This window comes from Pinus tabuliformis, chromosome 9 (genome assembly GCF_031772625.1).
Source record: "Pinus tabuliformis cultivar Carrire ecotype Pingquan chromosome 9, CPIR1, whole genome shotgun sequence".
Taxonomy (NCBI): domain Eukaryota; kingdom Viridiplantae; phylum Streptophyta; class Pinopsida; order Pinales; family Pinaceae; genus Pinus; species Pinus tabuliformis.
Window position 1 is genome coordinate 1,274,282,430 of NC_142307.1, and position 23,728 is coordinate 1,274,306,157.

Here is a 23,728-nt window from a genome sequence, read left to right on the forward strand (position 1 = left end):
ATCTCTCAACGAGAGGAATCTAATAAAAATATTATCAATCATGAATAAGATGACCCACATGAAGTTTTGCCCTAGTTTCCAATTTTAACACCAAGGAGCAGGGTCCACAACGTGTTTCATGTCTCATGCCTAAAGAAGGTGTTGGGACAACATGTGACTGCAATAGCTGATCTACCCCCATTGGAGGATGAGGGCCATTTGGTGCTAGAACCAGAGGCCATATTGGAGAGCAGGGAGAGAAAATTGAGGAGCATAACCATCAGGGAGTTCTTGGTATGCTAGAAGAACTTATTGGATGAGGATGCCACCTAGGAGGGTGAGCACAGACTAGAGCACTCGACTTTGAGATTGCTTGAGGGAAAGCAACATTTGGGAGGGGAGGATTGTCATGTCCCTTCTCAAATGAATTGGTCACGAGATGCAACAACGCAATTTTGGCAGCAATTTTGGTTTAGGAGAAGGATCCCACACGCAGAAACTTAGGAACTATAGGCAGTTCGAATTATTTTTGGCAGCAAGTGGAATGTGGGGGCCACCACATGCATAATTCAAAATTGTCCAAGGAATACATTGGACGGAATTCGAGCTAGTGGATGGAGGGGCCCACATGAGGCTATGGTGGCCCAAGGAGTTATAAAGAGAGATCAGCTCTCATTCTGGATTCATTCTGATAATTTTCACAAACAAACTCATTTTGTACGCTCTGTTGTTTAGCTAGTCTACTGGCTATTTAGCCACGAGTCTTCCGCAGGGAAGATTCAACCTTTTCTTCGGGGGACCATTTGTGCCCGCCCTAGGGAGGCTGTTACACAGGAGTTTCCAAGGAGTCTGGTACAGTCACACACTTCAGTCCTCAATGCAGGGAGGAACTGCGTATTCCTAGGCAGCCAGAGAGCACGTAGGAGGGGTTAGAAATTAGCAAGGGGGATTCACATCTTGTTGGGAGAGCCGGGAATAGACTAGCAAAGGGATTCACAGCTTGCTGGGAGAGTCAGGAGTTGAGGATGCACCGTAGAAAAGGGCAACTCTGCTGGAGTAGCAGCCAGCCAGACCAGTGCAGAGGCCACTGTAGCAGCAAAATCGTGGTGCTAGGAGAGCAGTCATTCGAACCAAGGGTCATCTGGGAAGCAAGGAGTTAGTTAGTACAAGTGGACTCAGCGTTCTAGGGTATTTTCAGAGGGATTGGCAGCCTATTTCCTGCAAGTCGAATTTGGTTGTAGTAGCTAGGGAGAGGCTCCAAGGAGGCTGAAAAACCAAAGTCAAAACCAAAGAAATTCCCTTCTGGGTTTTGTCCAAGGAGTCTAAGGTTGAAAGGATATAATTTTTTGGGCAGTTTTTTGCCGCATTCCAACAGGTCAAAGTTAGCAGATGAACAATTTTGCTGGGACAACGCAGTGCAAGTGGTGCAACAACTGAACAGCCATCATCTCAGATATTCCATCACCTAGGTATAGTCCAACTTGTCCTTGACACAAGCCTAGGTGCATCACTATATTTATATTGTACCCATTGCTCCTTAGATTTTATAATATATGGCTCAACAGTTCCAAATTTACAGAGTTTCCATGGTTGTGTAATGCCTGTTTTTAATTTTATGCTCTTACACTGTTTATTTGTTTAAATATCACTAATATTCCTACTTAGGCACATTACAAAATTCCATACGAATTGCCTCAGAAATGCCATATGAAATGTGCCAAAAATACTCAAAAGTGCCCTTCGTTTTGCATTAGATATGCAAGCTTGCTTTTCCTTTTTAGAGGGACGAAGTGGTGCCTTTATATAATATTTCATGAGACTGAATGGGTTCCTCTTCATTAGATATGACTTGAGCTATTTGAAGGGTTGACTTGACTAGGAGGCCGACTTCACAATATTGGAGCCAACTTTAATTTCAAAACTTTCAAATTTCTTTTAAAAGTCAAATGGGACTTAATACAAAAATAAATTTCTTTTGAATCAACATTTGAAATATGGTTTCATAAATTTATAATGAATCAAGCATACATTATGAAGACCAACCATATTTATAAAATTCAACATAAAGGTGGCAAAGTGACTTTGGCAAGTAATTTGTGTAACTGATGCTAAGCATTGACATGAAGTGCAGACTTTCATGTTGTGTGGGAGGTGAGTATGTGTGAAATTATAGTGTGTGGAGAGGGTGTGTGGAAGGGAATTATTTGGTGGGTTAATGCACATAATTAAGTGTGCAGAGAGGAAGATTGTGAGGAAGGAATGTGTGTGCAATTGCACACATCTACCAATCGTCCAAGTGTTGCACATAGAGGAAAGAGTGCAGAGAAAATTATGTAGAATTATTTTAATGAAATTACTTTATGCACAAGCCTAGACAATATTTTGGGTCAACATTTGGTTCTAAGGATAGTGACCCCTTGTGGGTTACTAAGAACCCAAGATATGGTCAGTTTCTTACTCCAATTGGATATGGAGTGAAATCTTAAGGAAAATATTTTCTTAGATAATGCAAGTTGAAAATATACATGATATACATTTCTATGGTACAAGGTGGTATGAAATCTTGTTAGGTGAAGAAATGTTTGAGGTGATGCCCATTAATAGGAAATCTGAGTAGTTGATCATCCATCCCTTTGTGGATATACAAATTGCAACCATTTATTCTATGCATAATGTGTGGTGCAATCAATAAGGCATCAAACTTTTTATGCATGGAAGGTTTTTCTTTAGCTTTATTCCATAACAAAACGAGTTTCCCCTTGAAAGAACTCCTTTTGGTAGCTCCTTTGTTGAAATTTATGATAACAACCTCTTGTCTCCTCTAAATGCTTATGAAAATTTCTTGTCTTTTCTCTTCCAACTGCATTTAGTTATTGCAACCTAGTTTGGATAGGGGACACACCTTCATCGTCTTGTAACTGAGTTGCCAATGGTAAGGCATAGATTCCATATGTATAGCTAACCTTGCATCCTTTCCATACATGAGATAAAATGGGGATTCTCTTGTACCTTTTCGTGGGGTGAGTCTACTCTCCCACTAGGAATCCACAATATTTTTGTGCCAATTCCTTTTGACTCTCAATTGTTGTCATTTACATGATACTTACAACAATCTTGTTGAGGATAAAAGTTGGAATATTGACCTATAAGTATATTGACCCAGTAAAAATAGAACCATATTCGTGATGAATTTTGTTGGCACTCTGTATTGCACAAGGATATTTTTCTTAAGAAATTAGAACAAATTTTCTATTTTAGATTGCTTCAATAGTATTGCCTTAGGCCATTTAGTAAAAGAATCAGTGGCAATCAGAAATTAAACATGTCTTGCATTCGACCTACATATGTATAGGAGAGTTGCATGTAGATTCACTGAAATCATGACAGTCTCATCATGACTAAGATCATGACCTTTATATCTTCATAAAGAACGAGATTTTGACTACACCTTAATGTATACCGAGATAGTGTGTTACTATGAGTTCCTTCCATCATGCCGAGACAATGTGTTACTATGAGATCCTTCCATCATGCCGAGATAGTGTGTAGTATAGTAGGATTCCTGAGATCATCCTTACTATGTTTACGACAACACTGAGATATGTATCGAGAAGGAGACTGTGTTCTTCTTGACACCTAGTCATTTTTATGCCGAGAGTATCTCATTGTATTACCCATTTAGAATCATAGTAATACTTCTCCATCTGAGCTCCTGAACTGCTGCCTTAATCCGAGATTCCTGCACCTCATGTACCCTTCCGAGATTGCAGAGAAGTCAGAGATTTCTTGACTGTAATAATCCCCAAGACTGTACCTTCGAAGTTACAGAGGAATCCAAATTTCTGTCTATACTTTTGCGAAGTTTAGTGGGGTATTTATAGTGGTTATGCCTCCATAATAAGCCGACATGTCAATGTGAACTTATGAGTCTCTTTTATTGAGTTGATATGTCATTTGTATATACTTTGAGGCTAACATGACTGTCTTCTATATCGATTTGTTGGATGCCTTCTAGGAGAGGATTGTGTTTGTCTTGGAGGGTTGATCTCGACACTAGGTTGACTCATACATTTCATAAATGCTCAAGAAGAGCTCTTTAATATTTTCTTTGACTCTTTGATGTCCTAATGTTCTCAATGGGAGCTACTAATACATGAACCTCTTCTTCATGAAACCCATGCAGTAAGGAATAATAATATTTCTTTTCTTTTACAAGTACACATATCAAAATTATATTTATGAAGACCGAACCTAGTTATACTTTCTTCAACACCCCCTCTTAACTAGGGAGGTATTCATAATGGTACTTGGTCATTCTCAATCTGAATAATTTCTCGTAGGAAGAACAGATTGGTAACTCATATGTATAGCATCATAGTAACCAACATTGTTTCCATAAAAAGGCCTTGACTAACAACTCTATCTCTCATTAGATCAAAGCACAATGTTGGTGAGACCATTGATTATAGACACCTTCATCATTGTCTCTCAATGTACATACCCACCCAAGTGTTCACTGAGTATGACCTTCTAGGACTATTTTTATCTTGGGTTCCCAACTCTCGAAGAATATCGGTCCTCTTACCTACTCTTATCTTGGATGCCCTACACATCCTCAAAGAGCATCAGATGCCAGATGATTACCCAATCCTCCATTCTTTCTTCCAAAGTGAAGACAATAATGTTGTGTCTATCTCTCCCTCTTAACTGGGGAAGATATGCCCAAGTTTCCTCTGATTAGAAACTTGCCAAAGCTTCCTTTTAATCAGGAACTTGTCAGAGCTCCCTCTTGGCTAGGGACTCTTTTGTACATCAACAAGTTCTTCTTCTTGGGTCCTTCAGCTGCTTGATCAACTTCTCTTCTTGATGTCATGAAATTCAGTTGAGCTTCTTCCTTGTAGGGAAACAACCATCGATCACTTTCCTCCTTTGTTCGTCATGTCATTCCTTTCTTCATGGAAAGTGGCCTTCTTCATATCTGGAACCTTCGTCATATGGCTACTTCTTCATCATGCTTCTTCTATCCATCACATGAATGCTAGTTGTACTTGTATTTACAACTCTTGTTTGAGTAGCCCTACATGAACTCATCTAGATATTTTTCAAGAAATCAAAACATATTAAATCAAATCATACCTTACAAGATGGCTCTTCATCATGACATCTTCTTGTAGTTATCGGCATCTTGCATTCATGTTGACATATCTCCCAAGGATATCCATTGTCAAGGGTCTTCATCTTTTTCATGTCTTCATAACTTTCCGGGAGATTTCCTAGTCAAATCTCTTTAGTCTTTTGGATGTTGATTACCTTCATCAAGGTTGCATATCTCACGATCTCTTCCTTCACACATTTCATTCCCAGATGCTTTTAATCAGATTTTCTTTATTGTGGTCAACCAATTCATACTTCATATGAGGGCATAATATGTTGATTTCATCTAGTGTGTCTTATGCCTTCTTGCATCCTTTCAAAGGAGGAGACCCTTTTTCTCATAGAAGTAATGATCCATGTTACCTGCAACCATGTGACATGACATTATAATATTAAGCACAAGCATACATACCTTATTTTACCTTTAGGTCATCTAGGCTTCTTTCAGCAACTTCCTTCATTGAAGTGTCTTCAACCCCTTGATCTACTTCTTCTCTTATGTCACCATAACATCATTCATGAATTCCACAAGTTGGATTTCTTGATGAAACACTTGCTTCCTTTCTAGATTGGTGAACCCTTCGATGAGGATTCCATCAGAGAATCTTGAGGATCTTGTATATCCCCATTTGGCAGATGTTTCCCTTTTTTATGTATGATGAACCTTGTCCTGGATGACTTCTTTCTTTCCTTCAATGTTTACTGAAGTTCTAAAGAACTATATCCTTCATGTTTGTCTGCCATGGAATTTTGTCTTTCATGATTCCCATGGTGATGTTACGAGCTCTTATTTCTAATGATTCCACGATTCCATGATGCATCTTATTATCTTGGTCATATCTAAAACACAAGATTTAGGAGCTTATGATAGGACCCTTTTGTGAGGGATACCATCTAGATCATATTAGAGATTTGTTACTCCCTCTTTCCTTGGCCCTTTTCTTCAGCTTCCTTCATCTTTCTAGTGATATGAGCTTCTTTCCATAATCTTTCCATAGCATTGAATCTTATCTATACTTGTTTTGTCTTGCTTGAGGACCAAACTTGCCTTTCCTTTCTGCACATGTTTTGGTCCTTTAACCTTCAATACTTTTTCCATCAACTTGTCTTTCTCTATTTATCATAGAGACCATAAGTTGTTGAATGAGGTAACCTTCTTATCCCATTGATATTTGTTACCTTGTAAGTGCATTATAGATCAATGATGGTTATCTTCCTTCCTAGATCTTGTATATGAGACCTTATAAAGATATCCTACATTCTTTGCTACCTTTTACTTTCATGTAGATCAGATTTCATGTGACCATCTTCATTGCACCTTAAGAGAATGTGTTTATCATCTACATCACTTTGATGTCTCCAATATTGCTATGCGAGGGGATCTTTCATAAATAGCCCTTTCCATAAATTCAGAGGAGTCCTTTTGATGACTTTAGCTACTTAGAGGACTATGTTTATCCTCCTTCTCCATCCAATTTATAGATGTCCTTGGAAGTCATTTAAACAAACTTGATTATAGAATGAAAAGATACTTACTTGTCATGTGAAGATGAAATCTTCACCTTCATGCTTTCTTGAATGATCTCCTTCAATGAGATCATTGCTTGAGTTGCCTGGTACAACTGAGTTCCAAGACTTTTCTTGAGACTTCCTTGCATTATTTAGCACCAAGCACTACTGCTTTTATAATATGTTGAGATTACTTGATTCCTTGACTGTGAGGGTATGAAATCGAAATCAAGAATTTTGAGAGCACTGTCATGATGCCCATCCAAGATGTGGCTTTGTGTTCTCCTTTTGAAGTGATATTGTTGTAATGTATGATGTGATTGTATATCCTTGTAACCTTGTTGTAATGCTCCTTGTTGGAGTAGAACCTTGCTTGAGTTGACTAGCATGAACACAGAGCTTTGAGGCCTTCGAGCACTGTTCAATACCAAGCATCGAAATTGCTTTAGAGTTAAGTCATTGAGATCTTTTTGGTATGGCATAGATTGTAAAGATACCCAATTTGGGGCTAGCACTGAAACTGTGAGAGGTATTGTGTTTTATTTCTTTTGAGTGTGATCTGAATGTTGAGCACTAGCATTGGGAATTCACTTTAACTAAATTACTTGATCCTGAATTGTCTTGTTGTTGTATATTGCTTGTTGAAGACTGATCTTTCAATTCCTTCAACTTGTTTTGATGCCCTTCTTGAAGTTGATCCTTAAGTGTCTCTTTTTGTTGCCCTTTCCTTGACTTTAGCACCTTAGCTCTGATACCATGTTGAAGAATCTAGGGAAAATGTAGTTAATGTGATTCTTCTTAGCATGATAACTATTTGTGAGGTGTTTTTCAATTTTTATTCTTATTCCAATCTTCAATGATTATTATTAGAGTGTATCTTTGCTAGTTCATCAAATAGCTACCAAAACAAAGAGACAAGAACACAAGATGTTTGCATCCTGCCAAGGCAAAAACCTCTCCCTCAACCTGCATAAATTCTTCTTATAGAGATTCCAATTGACGAATACTGAGACTATGACCCTTGACCTACTAGGCCACTCCAAGACCAAGACACCAATCCTCTTCTTCATCAATGCTGAGATCATCATCACTATTGCTTCATCACCGAGGTATTCATCAATGAGATCTTCATATGTATAGGAGAGCTGCATGTATATTCACTGAAATCATGACAGTCTCATCATGATTGAGATCATGACCTTTATATCTTCATCAAGAACGAGATTGTGACTGCACCTTAATGTATACGAGATAGTGTGTTACTATGAGATCCTTCCATCATGCCAAGATAGTGTGTAGTATAGTAGGATTCCTGAGATCATCCTTACTATGATTATGACAACATTGAGATCTATATCGAGAAGGAGACTGTGTTCTTCTTGACACCTAGTCATTCTTATGCCGAGAGTATCTCACTGTATTACCCATCCGAAATCACAGTAATACTTCTCCATCCGAGGTCTTGAACTGCTGCCTTAATCCGAGATTCCTGCACCTCCTGTACCCATCCGAGATTGCAGAGAAGTTTGAGATTTCTTGACTGTAATCATCACCGATACTGTACCTTCTTGTACCTCTGAAGTTACAGAGGAATCCGAATTTATGTTTGTACTTTTACGAAGTTCAGTGGGGTATTTATAGTGGTTATGCCTCCATAATAAGCCGACATGTCAATGTGAATTGACGTGTCTCTTTTATTGAGCCAACATGTCATTTTTATATACTTTGAGGCTGACATGATTGTCTTCTATATCGATTTGTTGGCTGCCTTCTAGGAGAGGATTGTGCTTGTCTTGGAGGGTTGATCTAGACACTAGGTTGACTCATATACATTTCATAAATGCTCAAGAAGAACTCTTTAATATTTTCTTTGACTCTTTGACTTCCTAATGCTCTCAATGGGAGCTACTAATACATGAACCTCTTGCTCATGAAACCCATGCAACAAGGAATAATAATATTTCTTTTCTTTTACAAGTACAAAGATCAAAATTATATTTATGAAGACCGAACCTAGTTACACTTTCTATTGTGTTTGTCTTGGAGGGTTGATCTAGACACTAGGTTGACTCATATACATTTCATAAATGCTCAAGAAGAGCTCTTTAATATTTTCTTTGACTCTTGACTTCCTAATGCTCTCAATGGGAGCTACTAATACATGAACCTCGCGCTCATGAAACCCATACAACAAGGAATAATAATATTTCCTTTCTTTTACAAGTACAAAGATCAAAATTATATTTATAAAGACCGAACCTAGTTACACTTTCTTCAACAAATTCCACATCCAATGAGTGTCTACACTTGAAATTTGAGTAAACCTATAAGGAAATAAGCCAAAAATACAATTAAAAAATTAGTTTTTCTTTTCCCTCCAAAATATTTACATGTACCTCATTTCAAATTTAAAGGATATTGATTGGTTTACATATTATGACATGGAAATTACATGAAAATTTCATGGGCACTTCTAGGCTAAAATTTCCTTTAATCCATCCTACCCACAAGTTACCTTTATGTCATTACTGACTAGGGGCCATGCTGAGGTGGTTAAGCTTGCCTAGATTGTCACCCATCTAGCTAGTGGGTGAGGGGACTTAGGTGTGTGTGATCTTTACCTAATGGAGGATGTTGCCTATCATGGGCTTGGTTATGGTAAATCGATCTACCCTAAGTATCAGATGCAGGTATTCTACCACTTGGTGTTGAATTTTGGGAGCATCGGATGTGCTCTAAGTCTCAAATTTTGCAAAGAGGCTTGGGAACATGTATTCCAAAAAACCCAGAAAGCGTTTTGGAAAATTCCACCTAGAAACAGTTTTATTAAAATAAATAATTATTTTTAATGGGTCCCTCAGTCTAAACTTAGGAAAATAAAGTAATCAATGTGTATTAATCTAACTGTGGGTGTAACTTCTAGAAGAAGACAAGGATCAAGCAGAAATAACGACAAGGATCAAGCAGAAATGATCTTAGCCATTGATTAGTTTCTAATCTGGGTCGTCGAATGTCAACGAGGAGATTATTTTTGGAAGCTTGAGGGTCATTTGGAAGACATACAAAGAGTTGATTAGTGAGATCGAATCGCTAAAGCTAGAGGCAGCGCAGTGATTTGTAGTGATCACACAGTGAAGGGTAGAGGGAGTTTTGACTGGAGGATCTTTTCTGAAGCCAAAAATACTCAACAGAGAGGCAAAGAGAGACACAAAGGAGGTTGCTTAGAGGGTAGAGAGGGTGATGTAGAGCCAGGAAAGGCTCACGTCGGCCCCACACAGAGTGGTGCAGAGGCCTCCAATGCAGAAGTTTGAGTTTGTTGAGGAGGCTAGTGTTTCTGAGCCAGAGGGTTGGAAAAGGCTTTTGAGGGCAGATCGATTATCAATTGAGTTGATGCAGGGCTTTAGAGGCTGACACAGGGCCCACGTAGGGGTAGTGTAGAAGTAGTCGAGGAACTCGTGGTTCAACTGCTGGATCAACCGGGTCTTGTAGTGTAGAGTGAGGTAATCTCACTAGTTTTATCTGCCAAGTGATTTTCTCTGTAACTGGATTGCTGAAAGGGCATCCAGTAGTTGTATTCAGAAATACTTCATCTTAATAATAAAAATCCTTAGATCTGTTGCATCGGTTTTCATGCATTGGATTTTTCCGAGGACATTTGTCCAAAAACAACTGTGTCATTTGTGTGTATTTTTCTCTATTGTTCAATTTCTTGTTTCGACATATTATTTCAATGGTGTAGGCTGCAGTGGGATGTATTTCGATGATTGCGTATGTATTTCGATGTTTGCCATAGGAAACTGCAAATAAATTGTTCATGTAAATCTAACAAGTAAAAGAAATATCATCAGTGCTGTAGTAGGAATTCTCGGGTTTAAGGATTTTTCACATGGTATCAGAGGAGTGCAGGTGAAACAAGAAGAACAGTGCCAAAGAACCCAGTGCTAAGCAGAAAAGGAGATCGAAATAGCTGTAGGAGGCAACAATTCGAATCCCCAGAGGGGTTTGCGCAGTCCTAGCTAGAGTGTTGAATTTCGAGGCAGTCTCTCTATGAGTGAGTTGACAGAGAGGAAGGCTTCCAGATCGAAATTTTGTCGTGGCAGAGGGAGCAGCATTGAAGCCTCAACGTGAGGAAGAGCTGGTGGGACAAAGTTTTTCTGCGGGTTGTTTTGCTGGGAAGAAAAACGTCAGAAGAAAGAGGAGAAGCACAGTGAGGGAATTTTTCCTCACTAGACTTCCCGCCAAGAAGTTCGTTTTCTTATTGGCTGAGCAACAACAGTAAGAAGTAGAGAGGAGAAGTTCGACACTTTTCGTGGCAGAGATGGAAACTAGTGGTTTGAGGGATCAGGATAAGATTGGACGGAGCATCCAACTATGTCATCTAGAAGGCAAGGATGTCATTCCTTCTAGATGAGAATTCTCTCAAGACCTATGTTGACAACGTGGTGGTTGTGCTTGTAGATCAAGATCCGAAGAAGTATCGAGCTTAAATGGCGAAGGAAAAAAGAATGATCCTCGACAAAGTGAAGGATCATGTAGTCTATCACATCGCTAGTAGAGGGAATGCTAAGGAGATGTGGGATGCGCTGTCTATGCTATATCAGGGATCTTCCGAGCAACAAAAGATGTACTTAGAGTAGAAACTGGTATCTGCACAGATGCAGAAGGGGGAATGCATACAATTGTTTCTCACGAAGCTTTAGGAGACCCATGATAAGTTAGCATCTGTGGGGTCTACACCTAAAGGGTCCGAGTTGGTTAGACTGGCCCTCAATTCAGTCTCAAATGAGTGGGAAGTCTTTGTCCAAAGTATCATGGGCAGGGCGACTTTGCCGAATTGGGATGAGATGTGGGCAACTCTCAAGAAAGAGGAGCTGAGGAGAGATCTAGTCAAGTGCAAGCTTGATGGAAACATCAACAGTGGGTCGAAGCCCAAGGAGGAGGATGAGAATGCAACCCTTGCATCGAAGGGGCAGCAGGAGCAACTAATGTGGATGAAGGACGTCTCAAAGATAAAATGCTTCAAGTGTGGTGAGATGGGTCACTACGCAACACAATGTCCTCTCAGAAAGAAGGACAAAGATGAGAAGCACGATTTGAAGGCTGCACCCGCGAAGATCGAGGAAGAGGAGTTTTCCATGACAACAATGATACCTCTAGGAGGAAGGTGGGTTGATTTAGAGTTGTAGTTCGAAAGAGCTACAGATGGGCAGGAGCCTTGAGGAGCCCACCCTCGGATCAATTCCTTGCTACGGGAGCCCAGATTAGAAGTAGCAAGATGGATCAACGTTAATTGGTGCAAAGGTGTGTTGGAGCGACAAATGCAGTGGCTAGAATGCCAAGTTTGAGTAGCGTAGTGCAGAGTTGTAGTAGAGCAAGGAGGCACAGTGGAGTAGCAACAACATCGCAGTGGCTTCAAAGGGATAGTGTTGGATTAGCAACAGTAAGATCTTCAACGTCGAGATGCATCTATGCTGAAAAATTGTTCAGTAATTTGGGATGTTTTTCGTTGTTGATGCAGTAGCAGCGGCAGTTTGCAGTGGCAGTGCCGACAGTAACACAGATGCAGAATTTTAGAGGGAGTTGCAGTACGGATGCAGTGTTGACAGTGGCAAGGTCAACAACAGTACAGATGCAACATTTGCGTAGTGGTTGATGGAAAGCATGTCAGACATTAGCAGCGCAGAGGACGATCTTATGAAGTCAGAGTGATGCTTTAGTGGGAAGCATTGCTAGAGCACATTCCTCGCTAAGAGGGAGTGTTGATTTTTGGTAGCATCGGATGTGCTCTAAGGCTCAAATTTTGCAGGGAGTCTTGAGCACATGTATTCCAAAGAACTCATAAAGTGTTTTCGGAAATTCCACCCAGAAACACTTCTATTAAAATAATTAATTATTTTTAATGGGACCCTAAGTCTATACTTAGGAAAATAAAATAATTAATGTATATTAATCTAACTGTTGGTGTAACTTCTAGAAGAAGACAAGGATCAATAAAAAATGATCTTAGCCATTAATTAGCTTCTAATCTGGGCCGTTGAATGTCAACGAGGAGACTATTTAAGGAAGCTTGAGGGTCATTTGGAAAACATAGAGAGTTGATTAGTTAGATCGAATAGTTGAAGCTAGAGGCAGCGCAATGATTTGTAGTGATCACACAGTGAGTGGTAGGGGGAGTTTTGGCTGGAGGATCTTCTCTGGAGCCAAGAATACTCAGCAGAGAGGCAGAGAGACACAAAGGAGGTAGCATAGATGGCAGAGAAGGTGACGCAGAGCCAAGAAGGGCTCACACAAGCCCCACGCAGAGCAACACAGTGGCCTCCAATGCATAAGTCTGATTTTGCTGAGGAGGCCGACGTTTCTGAGCCGGGAGGGTTGGAAAAGGCTTTTGAAGGCATATCAATTCTCTATTGAGCTGTCACAGGTCTTTAGAGGCTGACGCAGGGCCCACGCAGGGGTAGCACAAAAGTAGCTGGGAAACTTGTGGTTCAGCTGTCGGATCAGCCGAGAGTTGCAGTGTATAGTGAGGTAATCTCACCAGTTTCTTTTGTTAAGTGATTTACTCTGTGACTAGGTTGCCGGAAGGACATCCAATGGTTGTATTTAGAAATACTTCAGCTTAATAATAAAAACCCTCAAATCTGTTGCATTGGTTTTCCCGCATTGGGTTTTTCTGAGGACATTTGTCCAAAAACAACTGCGTCATTTGTGTGTATTTTTCTCTATTGTTCAATGTCTTGTTTCGGCATATTATTTTAATGGTGTAGGCTGGATGTTTGCCGTAGGAAACTACAAATAACTTGTTCATGTAAATCTAACAACTAGAAGAAATATCATTAGTGCTGCAGTAGGAATTCCCGGGTTTAAGGAATTTTCATACTTGGTGATCAAGTTGGGTGAGGGCCAGTCAGTGAAAATAGCGTGTGTGATCTTTACCAAGGTCATTTATGACTTCCATGGACTTGGTTGTGGTAAATCACTCTCCCCTATTGTCGTGTGGGTCATTCTTCTTTTATGGACCGAATCATCAATTGTTCAATAGAGATGAGAAGAGACTAGATGAGATAAGATGAGTGAAACATGTACATCCAAGATGAGACTTATGGTGTATAAAATTCCTCGCTAGCTGAGAGGGATTGTTGAAAATTGGTAGCTACAGGATGAATTTCCCCAAGGAGAAGCCCAACAACCTTATTTGACTTGGTTTGACCAAATTTTTTATCTACTTTGTGAGGTCGAATTCAGGGAGACTTTGATTGAACTTCTAGGCATACTTTGACTAGATTTGACCACAGGTTAACAATGGAAGTTGATTGAATTGGAGGAAGAATTTATGCACTGTTTTGACTGAGTTTGATTGAGAAAGGGCTAGTTTGGCTAAACTTTTATGAGAAGCTAGACCATTGAATTTGATTGGTTAGGATGAAGTGTTGAGTTTTCACAGGACTAAAAATTGTAGATTGGTACCTTTGACTAGATTTGACTTTATCTCTCATTTTTGACTTATATTGGATTGGTTGATTTGATAAATCAAGGCTTTGACCTTTGATGGATGTACAAATTGAACTATGTATCTCTTTCTAAACATGATTGCTAATAGAAGAAGAAGAATTAATCAAAGGGTTTTTCCCTGGTATTTGACCAAATTTTTGTCTCATTGTGTTTCGTTATCTTCTATTGTGCATTTATTGTTTACTATTCTATCTACAATTGCTTCACTGTTGTTGGGGTGATTGGAATTAAAGAAATTGTTTTAAAGTGATTATAACAACATAGAACATTATGAAAAATTAACATTTTGTGACTTGATGACAAGCGAGGTGTCAAATTTGGAGGGGTATTTTTAAGCTTTCTCCCTCTTTCTCTATTTTTTCTTCTTGAAGAAATGCCGCTTTTTGGAATAATTTCTTCAATAGGGGTAGGTGTTTCTCTTTCACTTGACGGGTTGATGTGACTTTCTCAACTTTCTTTAGTAATTCTTGTAAACAAATTCCCATATCTGACTATGGCAAGTCACCTTTATGTTAAACCCTTGAATTGCCTTTTCTTTAGTTAAATTGAAAAGATTTAATGATTAATAAAATTTTAATCGGCACAATAAAAGAAAAAGAAATGAATTGTTTTTTTCTTTCAAAAAGAATTAAGCATGAACCATATTTGCCTATAGACTTCAGACGTCAACAATACTTGTCCAATACAAAATTTGGAAGCAACTAAGGTTTCTCTTGGAGAGCCTAAGGTGTCAAATTTGGAGGGGTATTTTTAGGCTTTCTCCCTCATTCTCTATTGTCTTCTCGAAGAAACATCGCTTTTTGGAATAATTTCTTCAATAGGGGTAGGTGTTTCTCTTTCTCTTGACGGGTTGATGTGACTTTCTCAACTTTCTTTAGTAATTCTTGTAAACAAATTCCCATATCTGACTATGGCAAGTTTCCTTTGTGTTAAATCCTTGAATCGCCTTTTCTTCAGTTAAATTGAAAAGATTTAATAATTAATAAAATTTTAATCGGCACAGTAAAAGAAAAAGAAATGAATTGTTTTTTTTTTTCTTTCAAAAAGAATTAAGCACGAACCATATTGCCTACAGACTTCAGAAATACAAAATTTGGAAGCAACTAAGGTTTCTCTTGGAGTACCTGTCCAATACAAAATTTGGAAGCAACTAAGGTTTCTCTTGGAGAGCCTGAGGTGTCAAATTTGGAGGGGTATTTTTAGGGAGAGCCTGAGGTGTCAAATTTGGAGGGGTATTTTTAGGCTTTCTCCCTCTTTCTCTATTTTGTCTTCTCAAAGAAACGTCGCTTTTTGGAATAATTTCTTCAATAGGGGTAGGTGTTTCTCTTTCTCTTGACAGGTTGATGTGACTTTCTCAACTTTCTTTAGTAATTCTTGTAAACAAATTCACATATCTGACTATGGCAAGTTGCCTTTGTGTTAAATCCTTGAATTGCCTTTTCTTCAGTTAAATTGAAAAGATTTAATGATTAATAAAATTTTAATCGGCAGAGTAAAAGAAAAAGAAATGAATTGTTTTTTTTTTCTTTCAAAAAGAATTAAGCACGAACCATATTGTCTACAAACTTTAGACTTCAACAGTACCTGTCCAATACAAAATTTGGAAGCAACTAAGGTTTCTATTGGAATCCATAGATTCGGACAAGGGTTTTCTTCATTAGGGGAATTTAGATGTCTAAAATGGGCCTCCTAAGGAAAATAATAAAATATTAGTTAAAATAATAAAATAAGAGTTATGAATTTTTAAAGAAAAAGAAAGGAAACTACTTTCTTTTTAATTGTATTTCGGCTTATCTCCTTCTATAATTACTCAACACCTCTTGGATGCGGAAATAAATTTCAATAGATTTCATATCAAACGGGTACCCACTCTAGATTCTTCTCAGTAGAGCTTCATCTAGATTCTTCTTAGTAGAGCCTCATCGAAAAAAATGTTGGATGTGGAAATAAATTTCAATAAATTTCATATCCTTCGGGTACCCACTCTAGATTTTTCTCAATAGAGCTTCATTTAGATTCCTCTCAGTAGAGCCTCATCGAAAAAAATGAAAACACGTTTTTTTGATGTATTCCCAGTTTTTCGATATGGGTCTACTCATAAGTATTAGTCTATACTTGACATTTAAGTAAGCCTACAAGGAGATAAGTAAATACAATTTAAAAAACTAGTTTTATTTTCCCTCCAAAATATTTTGGCTTGGGGATGACATCATCATTTTGAATCCTATTGGTTCTTTTAAAGTTAATTTTGTTAATACATTTTTTGTTTTTAGGCCCTTCATGTATCCCCTTTTATCTACTCCAAAATATTCTCCCTTTAGGATGATATCATCACTTGAATTCTATTGATTCTTTTAAAATTAAATTTGTTAATACATTTTTTGTTTTTAAGCCCATTTTTTACCTTAAAATTGCTATAATGACTTCATTTCCCTATATCCCATTTGATTGGAAAATAACATATGTTTCATGGGAAGAAAACATATGTTTCATTGGAAATTATGTTGGGTTCTCACCCCATCACCATATAATTAACTTTAACCAAAAAAATCTTCCCATTTAATTTAAATGGAATTTATTATTTCGAAACCGAGAGGCAGTAGATAGAAATAAATCTTTTGGTCAAAAATTAATATCACAATTGGATTGGATCTCCAAGACGAAACATAACCAAAAATGTTGCCTTATAATATGATATATGATAATTAACGACTAGAGTTTGAAGGTCAAAACTAAGTTATATAAGTCAAATGACGAATGGTCTCTGCGTGATTTGCGACAAAGAGGAGATTACAAAATAAATTTGGGAATGTAGCGGCATTTAATGGCACTGGAGTTTCGAGATTGAAATTTTTGTGTTTAATAAAATTATGTAAATTAAGGAAGAGCACATTTAAATTTGGAAAATGGTATTGTTTTTTTAAATAGTGGAAAAATTTATCATAATTTAATTGTTAAATTAATAGTGAGGCAATTATTGTTATTACTGATAATTGTAATTATAAGTAAATATAAGTTGATTCATCAATATTGTTCAAAAAAAATTATAGTATCTATAATTAATTCCAGTATTCTGTCTTAGGCTTTATAATTGCTGATGGTCTGTCCCAAGCTTTATAATTAATTGCTGGTGGTCTGTCTTAGGCTTTATAATTGCTGGTGGTCTGTCCCAGGCTTTATAATTGCAGGTAGTCTGTCAAATATCTCTAAATTTTGTGCCATTAACCTATTTCTTTTTGTTTTTACAAACTTTTAACCCTCAAATATCTGTAAATTTTGTGCCATTAACCTATTTTAACAAACTTTTAACCCTAAAAAATAATTTTAAGACAAAAAAAACAATTCAATATTTTATGCGTGGTTCATCGAATTTGTTACACAAACGAAAAATTGGAAAATAGTATAATGCGTTTTTTTGGGAAAGGATGGCGTATATTTTCTAAACCAATTTTAGTTGAATAAAGTTTTGGTTTGAATATTGATATTAGTATTATAATTGGATTTGGAGCTGAGGCTCACATGATGGTCCTTAAGTTATGCGCTTGATTTAAATCTTCTGTTTATGTACAATATTAAGTTCGTATACATCTAGTTTCGATTCTTCTGGATGTCGATGAAAGGACTCTCGTAGAAAATGTGGGTCCTCTTTATTTTCTGGGTCACTAAAGTCAATTTCAAAACATGACTGTTCTTTCTGAAACCTTTGAATCTCAACTATAAAACTGAAACTTGAGTCAATGGAGAAAGTATGGCATCACGACAAAACTTGAAATCTAGCGTGTTGGTTAACTAAACACTGGTGCTTATATAATGTTTTGATAAAATGTAGAGAATTTTACACGTTCATGGTTTGGATTTTTTATTAAACAGGTATGCATGCATATGAGTTGGTAGATTTTTCCAAGTGGAATGTTGTGCCAGTTGAAGTTTCTGTCTAGCTATATAACGTTTAGTGTTCTGCTTTGATGTGTACGTAGTATGTGGCAGAAAGTTGCATGAGGACAAAGAAGCTTGAAACCGTTAAACCTGGAAAGGAAGGATTCAAGGCACGCTGTTATATATTGCAGCAAACAACTCAACCCGAGATATTTCGGTAAGTTGTTTGTTTTCCTTCTGCATGTCACTATTTTTACTATTGGTTTTGTATAACATGTTGTTGAGCATCATCTGTTATAAAGATTGTTGAGCAGATTATTAAAAAATTATGACTATTATAAAGATTGTTAAGCAGATTATTAAAAAAATTATGACTATTCAAAAATTATGAGAAATTAGTCCGTTTAAAGATCGTATTTATGACTTATTTAACACTGTTATTGAATCCAAAAAATATCTAAAGTAATAAATTTTGATTTGATTTAATGCGAATAAAATAAAATTATGTGGGTGGGTGCAGGGTTACAGAGAAAATATTGTTATATGAGGATTTATCTTGCTTTGCGTTTTCCGTTCCCTATTACTACAAGGATGAATGGGGACTCATCAAAATTGATTATAGCATTAACAGCCGGAAGAGCATTGCCCACATGACATCAACGTACCAGACCTGATTTGTCCGATGAAGATGTTGCTGTATGAGGAGTACTTATGGCTGCTCTTACGTCACACATTCACATTAACATTGAGTGGTGAATGCCCATTCATTTACCGACCGAATACGATGTTTATGTTATAGATAGCCAATCAATCGTGAAACAACAAATTTGAATGTTGGAAACTGGATTCTTATTTGGCCTCATGGAAAATGGAGACTCTTAGGCTATGGTTTTTTTATTCGTCTATATTCATCTTCTCTGTAAGCTATATTGCATATAACATTAATTATTATTCATATGGTTGATGATCGAAAACGTTACAGACATGTAACATAATTAATTATTATCTATATGGTTGATTATTGATAACATTACATGACAGTATACGAGGAGATGTTGTAGTGGTGGATGGCGCATTAAGGTTTACAAATAATTATATTTTTATATTTATGCAGTTTTTTATTTAATATAATGTATAAAAAAATTATTTAATTCAAATTAATATAATTAAATAATTAATTAAAAATTCTTAGAAATATATATATGATATTAAAATTTTATTTTAATAAATATAAATTATAAGAGTAAACATAATATTTTAGAATTTATAATTAATAAATATAATTAGAATTAAAAATATCTTTATATAAATGACAAGGTGCAGCTTAAATTTAATATTTAATCAAAAGTTTGAGGAGGTGATCAATTTGGAAAAGGTGTATTTTATATGAGCTAATATCTCATTCATTATTTCTAAGCATACTCTCTACACTAGAGCTTGGAGGAGCTGCTTGAGGAGCCGGTTCATGTTGAAGGTGTACTCTATATGAGCTAACATCTCATCCATTATTTCTAAGCATACCCTCTACACTAGAGCTTGGAGGAGCTGCTAGAGGAGTCGGTTCATGTTGAAGGTGTACTCTATATGAGCTAACATCTCATCCATTATTTCTAAGCATACCCTCTAGTTTCTCTAGCCCTGTTTAACATCTTCCAAACCTGTAAAGATGCTGGAGGAGCTGGTTCATGTTGAAGGTGTACTCTATATGAGCTAACATCTAATCCATTATTTGTAAGCATACCCTCTAGTTACTCTAAAGGTGTACTCTATATGAGCTAACATCTCATTCATTATTTCTAAGCATACCCTCTACACTAAACCCTGGAGGAGTCATGTTGAAGGTGTACTCTATATGAGCTAACATCTCATCCATTATTCCTAAACATACCCTCTAGTACCCTCTAGTTTCTCTAAACTTGTTTAACGTCTTCCAAACCTGCAAAGATACTATTGGAGGAGCCGGTTCATGTTGAAGGTGTACTCTATATGTTCTAACATCTTATCCATTATTTCTAAGCATACCCTCTAGTTTCTCTAGACTTGTTTAATGTCTTCCAAACCTCCAAGGATGATGGAGGAGTCTGTTCATGTTAAAGGTGTACTCTATATGAGCTAACATCTCATCCATTATTTCTAAGCATACCCTCTAGTTTCTCTAGTATTCCAAACTTGCAAAGATATTATATCTTTCTTCCTATTTATCCTTCAATTGATGATCACTATATACATAAAAAAATAATTATATAAAAATACAAAAAAATATATAATAATTATAAATTAAGATTTATTTTATTATATAAATTAAAATAATAATTTATTTCCATATTTTATATTTAAATTGATAAACATATCAAAAATTATAATTAAAAATACAAAAATTTAATAAATGTATAATTAGAACTAAGAATATATATATATAGTAATTATAAAGAGCTCATTCTATCATATAAATTAAATAGATTTGTAACTATTATATTTTAGAATTCTGTATATATATATATATATATATATATATATATGTATATATATATATATATATATATATATATATATATATATATATATATATATATATATATATATATAGTGTTATTAAAAACTAATACTTATAAATAAATAGAAAGTAATCAAATTTCTTAAAATGTCATTTTTTTTTATAAGTTTTGTACTAAAAAATTTCCAATTTTGAAAAATTTAATCCCAATAAATAAATCTAAAATTAAAATAAAATTTCAATTTAATTATCACAAATTCTTTTCCTCAATAATATGTTATACCTCTCCTTTCATGAATATTCTTTTAAAAACAATTTAAACTTTACTAAAATGACATAAGTTTAGTTATCATTGAAATTACTTTAAACAAAAAGTCATAATAAAATTTGTCATAATGTTCATTAAATTTATTTGGTAAACAAAAATTAAAAATTGCAAAAAGTCATAATAAAATTTGTCATAATGTTCATTAAATTTATTTGGTAAACAAAAATTAAAAATTGAAATTAAAATGCTATAATGTTTCAATAAGTATGTAACATTATTATTGTATTATATATATATATATATATATATATGCGCTATACAAATCGACAATTAGGCAGAGTTTGTACTTTTTTGTACTTTTGGATTAATTTGTACTTCTAGATCAATTAGGAATTTGAACTTTGGATTTCCATGTTTACAAAATTTTTTCATATGGCAATAATCACTAATTAAGTACTTCTTTTGAATTATATATTATAATAAATTTAAATTTAAAATTATATATATATATATATATATATATATATATATATATATATATATATATATTTGTGTTAGACAAATCTAATTTATATATTTATATTTGCTAGAGGAATTGACAATTAGGTCGAGTTTGTACTTATAGATCAATTAGGAATTTGAACTTGTTGAATTTTGGATTTCTTTGCTTACAAAATTCTTCATATGACAATAATCACCAATTAAATACTTCTTTTGAATTATATATTATAATAAATTTAAAATTATATGTGTGTGTGTTAGAGAAATCTACAATTAGGTGAGTTTGTGCTTTTTTTTATATATATATATATATATATATATATATATATATATATATATATATATGCTAGAAGAATCGACAATTAGGTTGAGTTTGTACTTATGGACCAATTAGGAATTTGAACTTAATCACCGATTAAGTACTTCTTTTGAATTATATATTATAATAAATTTAAAATTATATATGTGTGTGTTGAGTTTGTACTTATGGACCAATTAGGAATTTGAACTTAATCACCAATGAAGTACTTCTTTTGAATTATATATTATAATAAATTTAAAATTATATATGTGTGTGTGCATGCACGCTCTAGTTTAGAGGAATGGACAAATACTACTTTGTACTTCTGGATCAATTAGGAATTTGAACTTTGTACTTCTTCGTATGACAATAATCACCAATTAAATATTTCTTTTGAATTATATATTTTAATAAATTTAAAATTATATATGTGTGTGTGTGTAGGAATGGACAAATACTACTTTGTACTTCTGGATCAATTAGGAATTTGAACTTTGTACTTCTTAGTATGACAATAATCACCAATTAAATATTTCTTTTGAATTATATATTTTAATAAATTTAAAATTATATATGTGTGTGTGTCTGCGTGCGCGCCTGCTAGTGGAATCTACAATTAAGTGAGTTTGTGCTTCTTTTAAATTATATGTATATGTATATGTATATATATATATATATATATATATATATATATATATATATATATATATATATATATATATATGCTAGAGGAATCGACAATTAGGTCTTAGGAATAGGCCTTGGGAATTTGAACTTCATACGACAATAATCACCAATTAAGTACTTGTTTTGGATTATATATTATAATAAATTTTAAATTATATGTGTGTGCGTGTGTACTTCTTTGTACTTCTCGATCAATTAGGAATTTGAACTTCGAAACTTTGGATTTCTCCATTTACAAAATTCTTGTATTCTTCATATGACAATATTTAGTATTTTTTTGGATTATATATTATAATAAATTTAAAATTACATATATATATGTTTACAAAATTCTTCATAATCACCAATTAAGTACTTGTTTGGGAACCTATATTATAATAAATTTGAACTTTGGAACTTTGGATTTTTTTGTTTACAAAATTCTTGTATTCTTCATATGATAATATTCAGTGTTTTTTTGGATTAGATATTATAATAAATTTAAATTATATATATATATATATATATATATATATATTTACAAAATTATTCATAATCACCAATTAAGTACTTGTTTTGGACTATATATTATAATAAATTTGAAATTATATTACTTGTTTTGGATTATATATTATAATAAATTTAAATTATATATATATATATATATATATATATATATGTTTACAAAATTCTTCATAATCACCAATTAAGTACTTGTTTTGGATTATATATTATAATAAATTTCAAATTATATGTGTGTGCACTTCTTTGTGTACTTATTTTCTTTGTACTTCTCGATCAATAAGGAATTTGAACTTTAGAACTTTGGATTTCTTTGTTTACAAAATTCTTATATTCTTTATATGACAATATTCAGTATTTTTTTGGATTATATATTATAATGAATTTAAGATATATATATATATATATATATATATATATATATACAAAATTCTTCATATGACAATAATCACCAATTAAATTTCCACTAGACAATAACTTTTTTATTTAATATATAAATATTTTATGATTTAATGAAAAAAATTGAATATTAAAATTGAAATGCTATAATGTTCAAAGTTTGTATCACATTATTCTTTTGAAATATATATTACAACAAATTTAGAATAATAATTTTTATTGTTGTTTAATATATAAATATTTATAATTTTGATAATTTACTTTTGTTTAAAATTTAATGAAATAGAATATATTTTATTTAATAATTAATGTAATTATAAATTTTTATAATTAATGTAATCATAGATAAAATTAATAATTATTAACACAATCAAAAAATTATAATAATACATTATACTATTTTTAAAAGGGCAAAAACACATTTAACTTATTATAATCATTAAAATGTTATAATTTATATTTATTTCAATTTTATAAAATTAATAGTTAATAACACAATCATTATAATATAACATTATGTGGTTGTTAATCTAGTTTAGTTTGGGTAGTT

The 23,728-nt window shown here is 34.3% G+C and overlaps 1 protein-coding gene across 3 annotated transcripts in view; it reads left to right on the plus strand.

The window, feature by feature from the left end:
* Nucleotides 1–19,060, plus strand: part of LOC149153200 (uncharacterized) — a 299,597-nt gene extending 280,537 nt beyond the window's left edge. For 2 of the 3 annotated variants that reach the window (XM_089441328.1, XM_089441329.1), the window contains 2 exons: nucleotides 18,129–18,244; nucleotides 18,548–19,060. In XM_089441328.1, coding sequence (XP_089297454.1) covers nucleotides 18,129–18,244; nucleotides 18,548–18,701 — 270 coding nt within the window. In that variant the 3' untranslated portion in view covers nucleotides 18,702–19,060. The remainder of the gene's footprint in view (nucleotides 1–18,128; nucleotides 18,245–18,547) is intronic. The other variant, XR_016263081.1, reaches the window with a different exon arrangement.
* The last annotated feature ends 4,668 nt before the right edge of the window (nucleotides 19,061–23,728 follow it).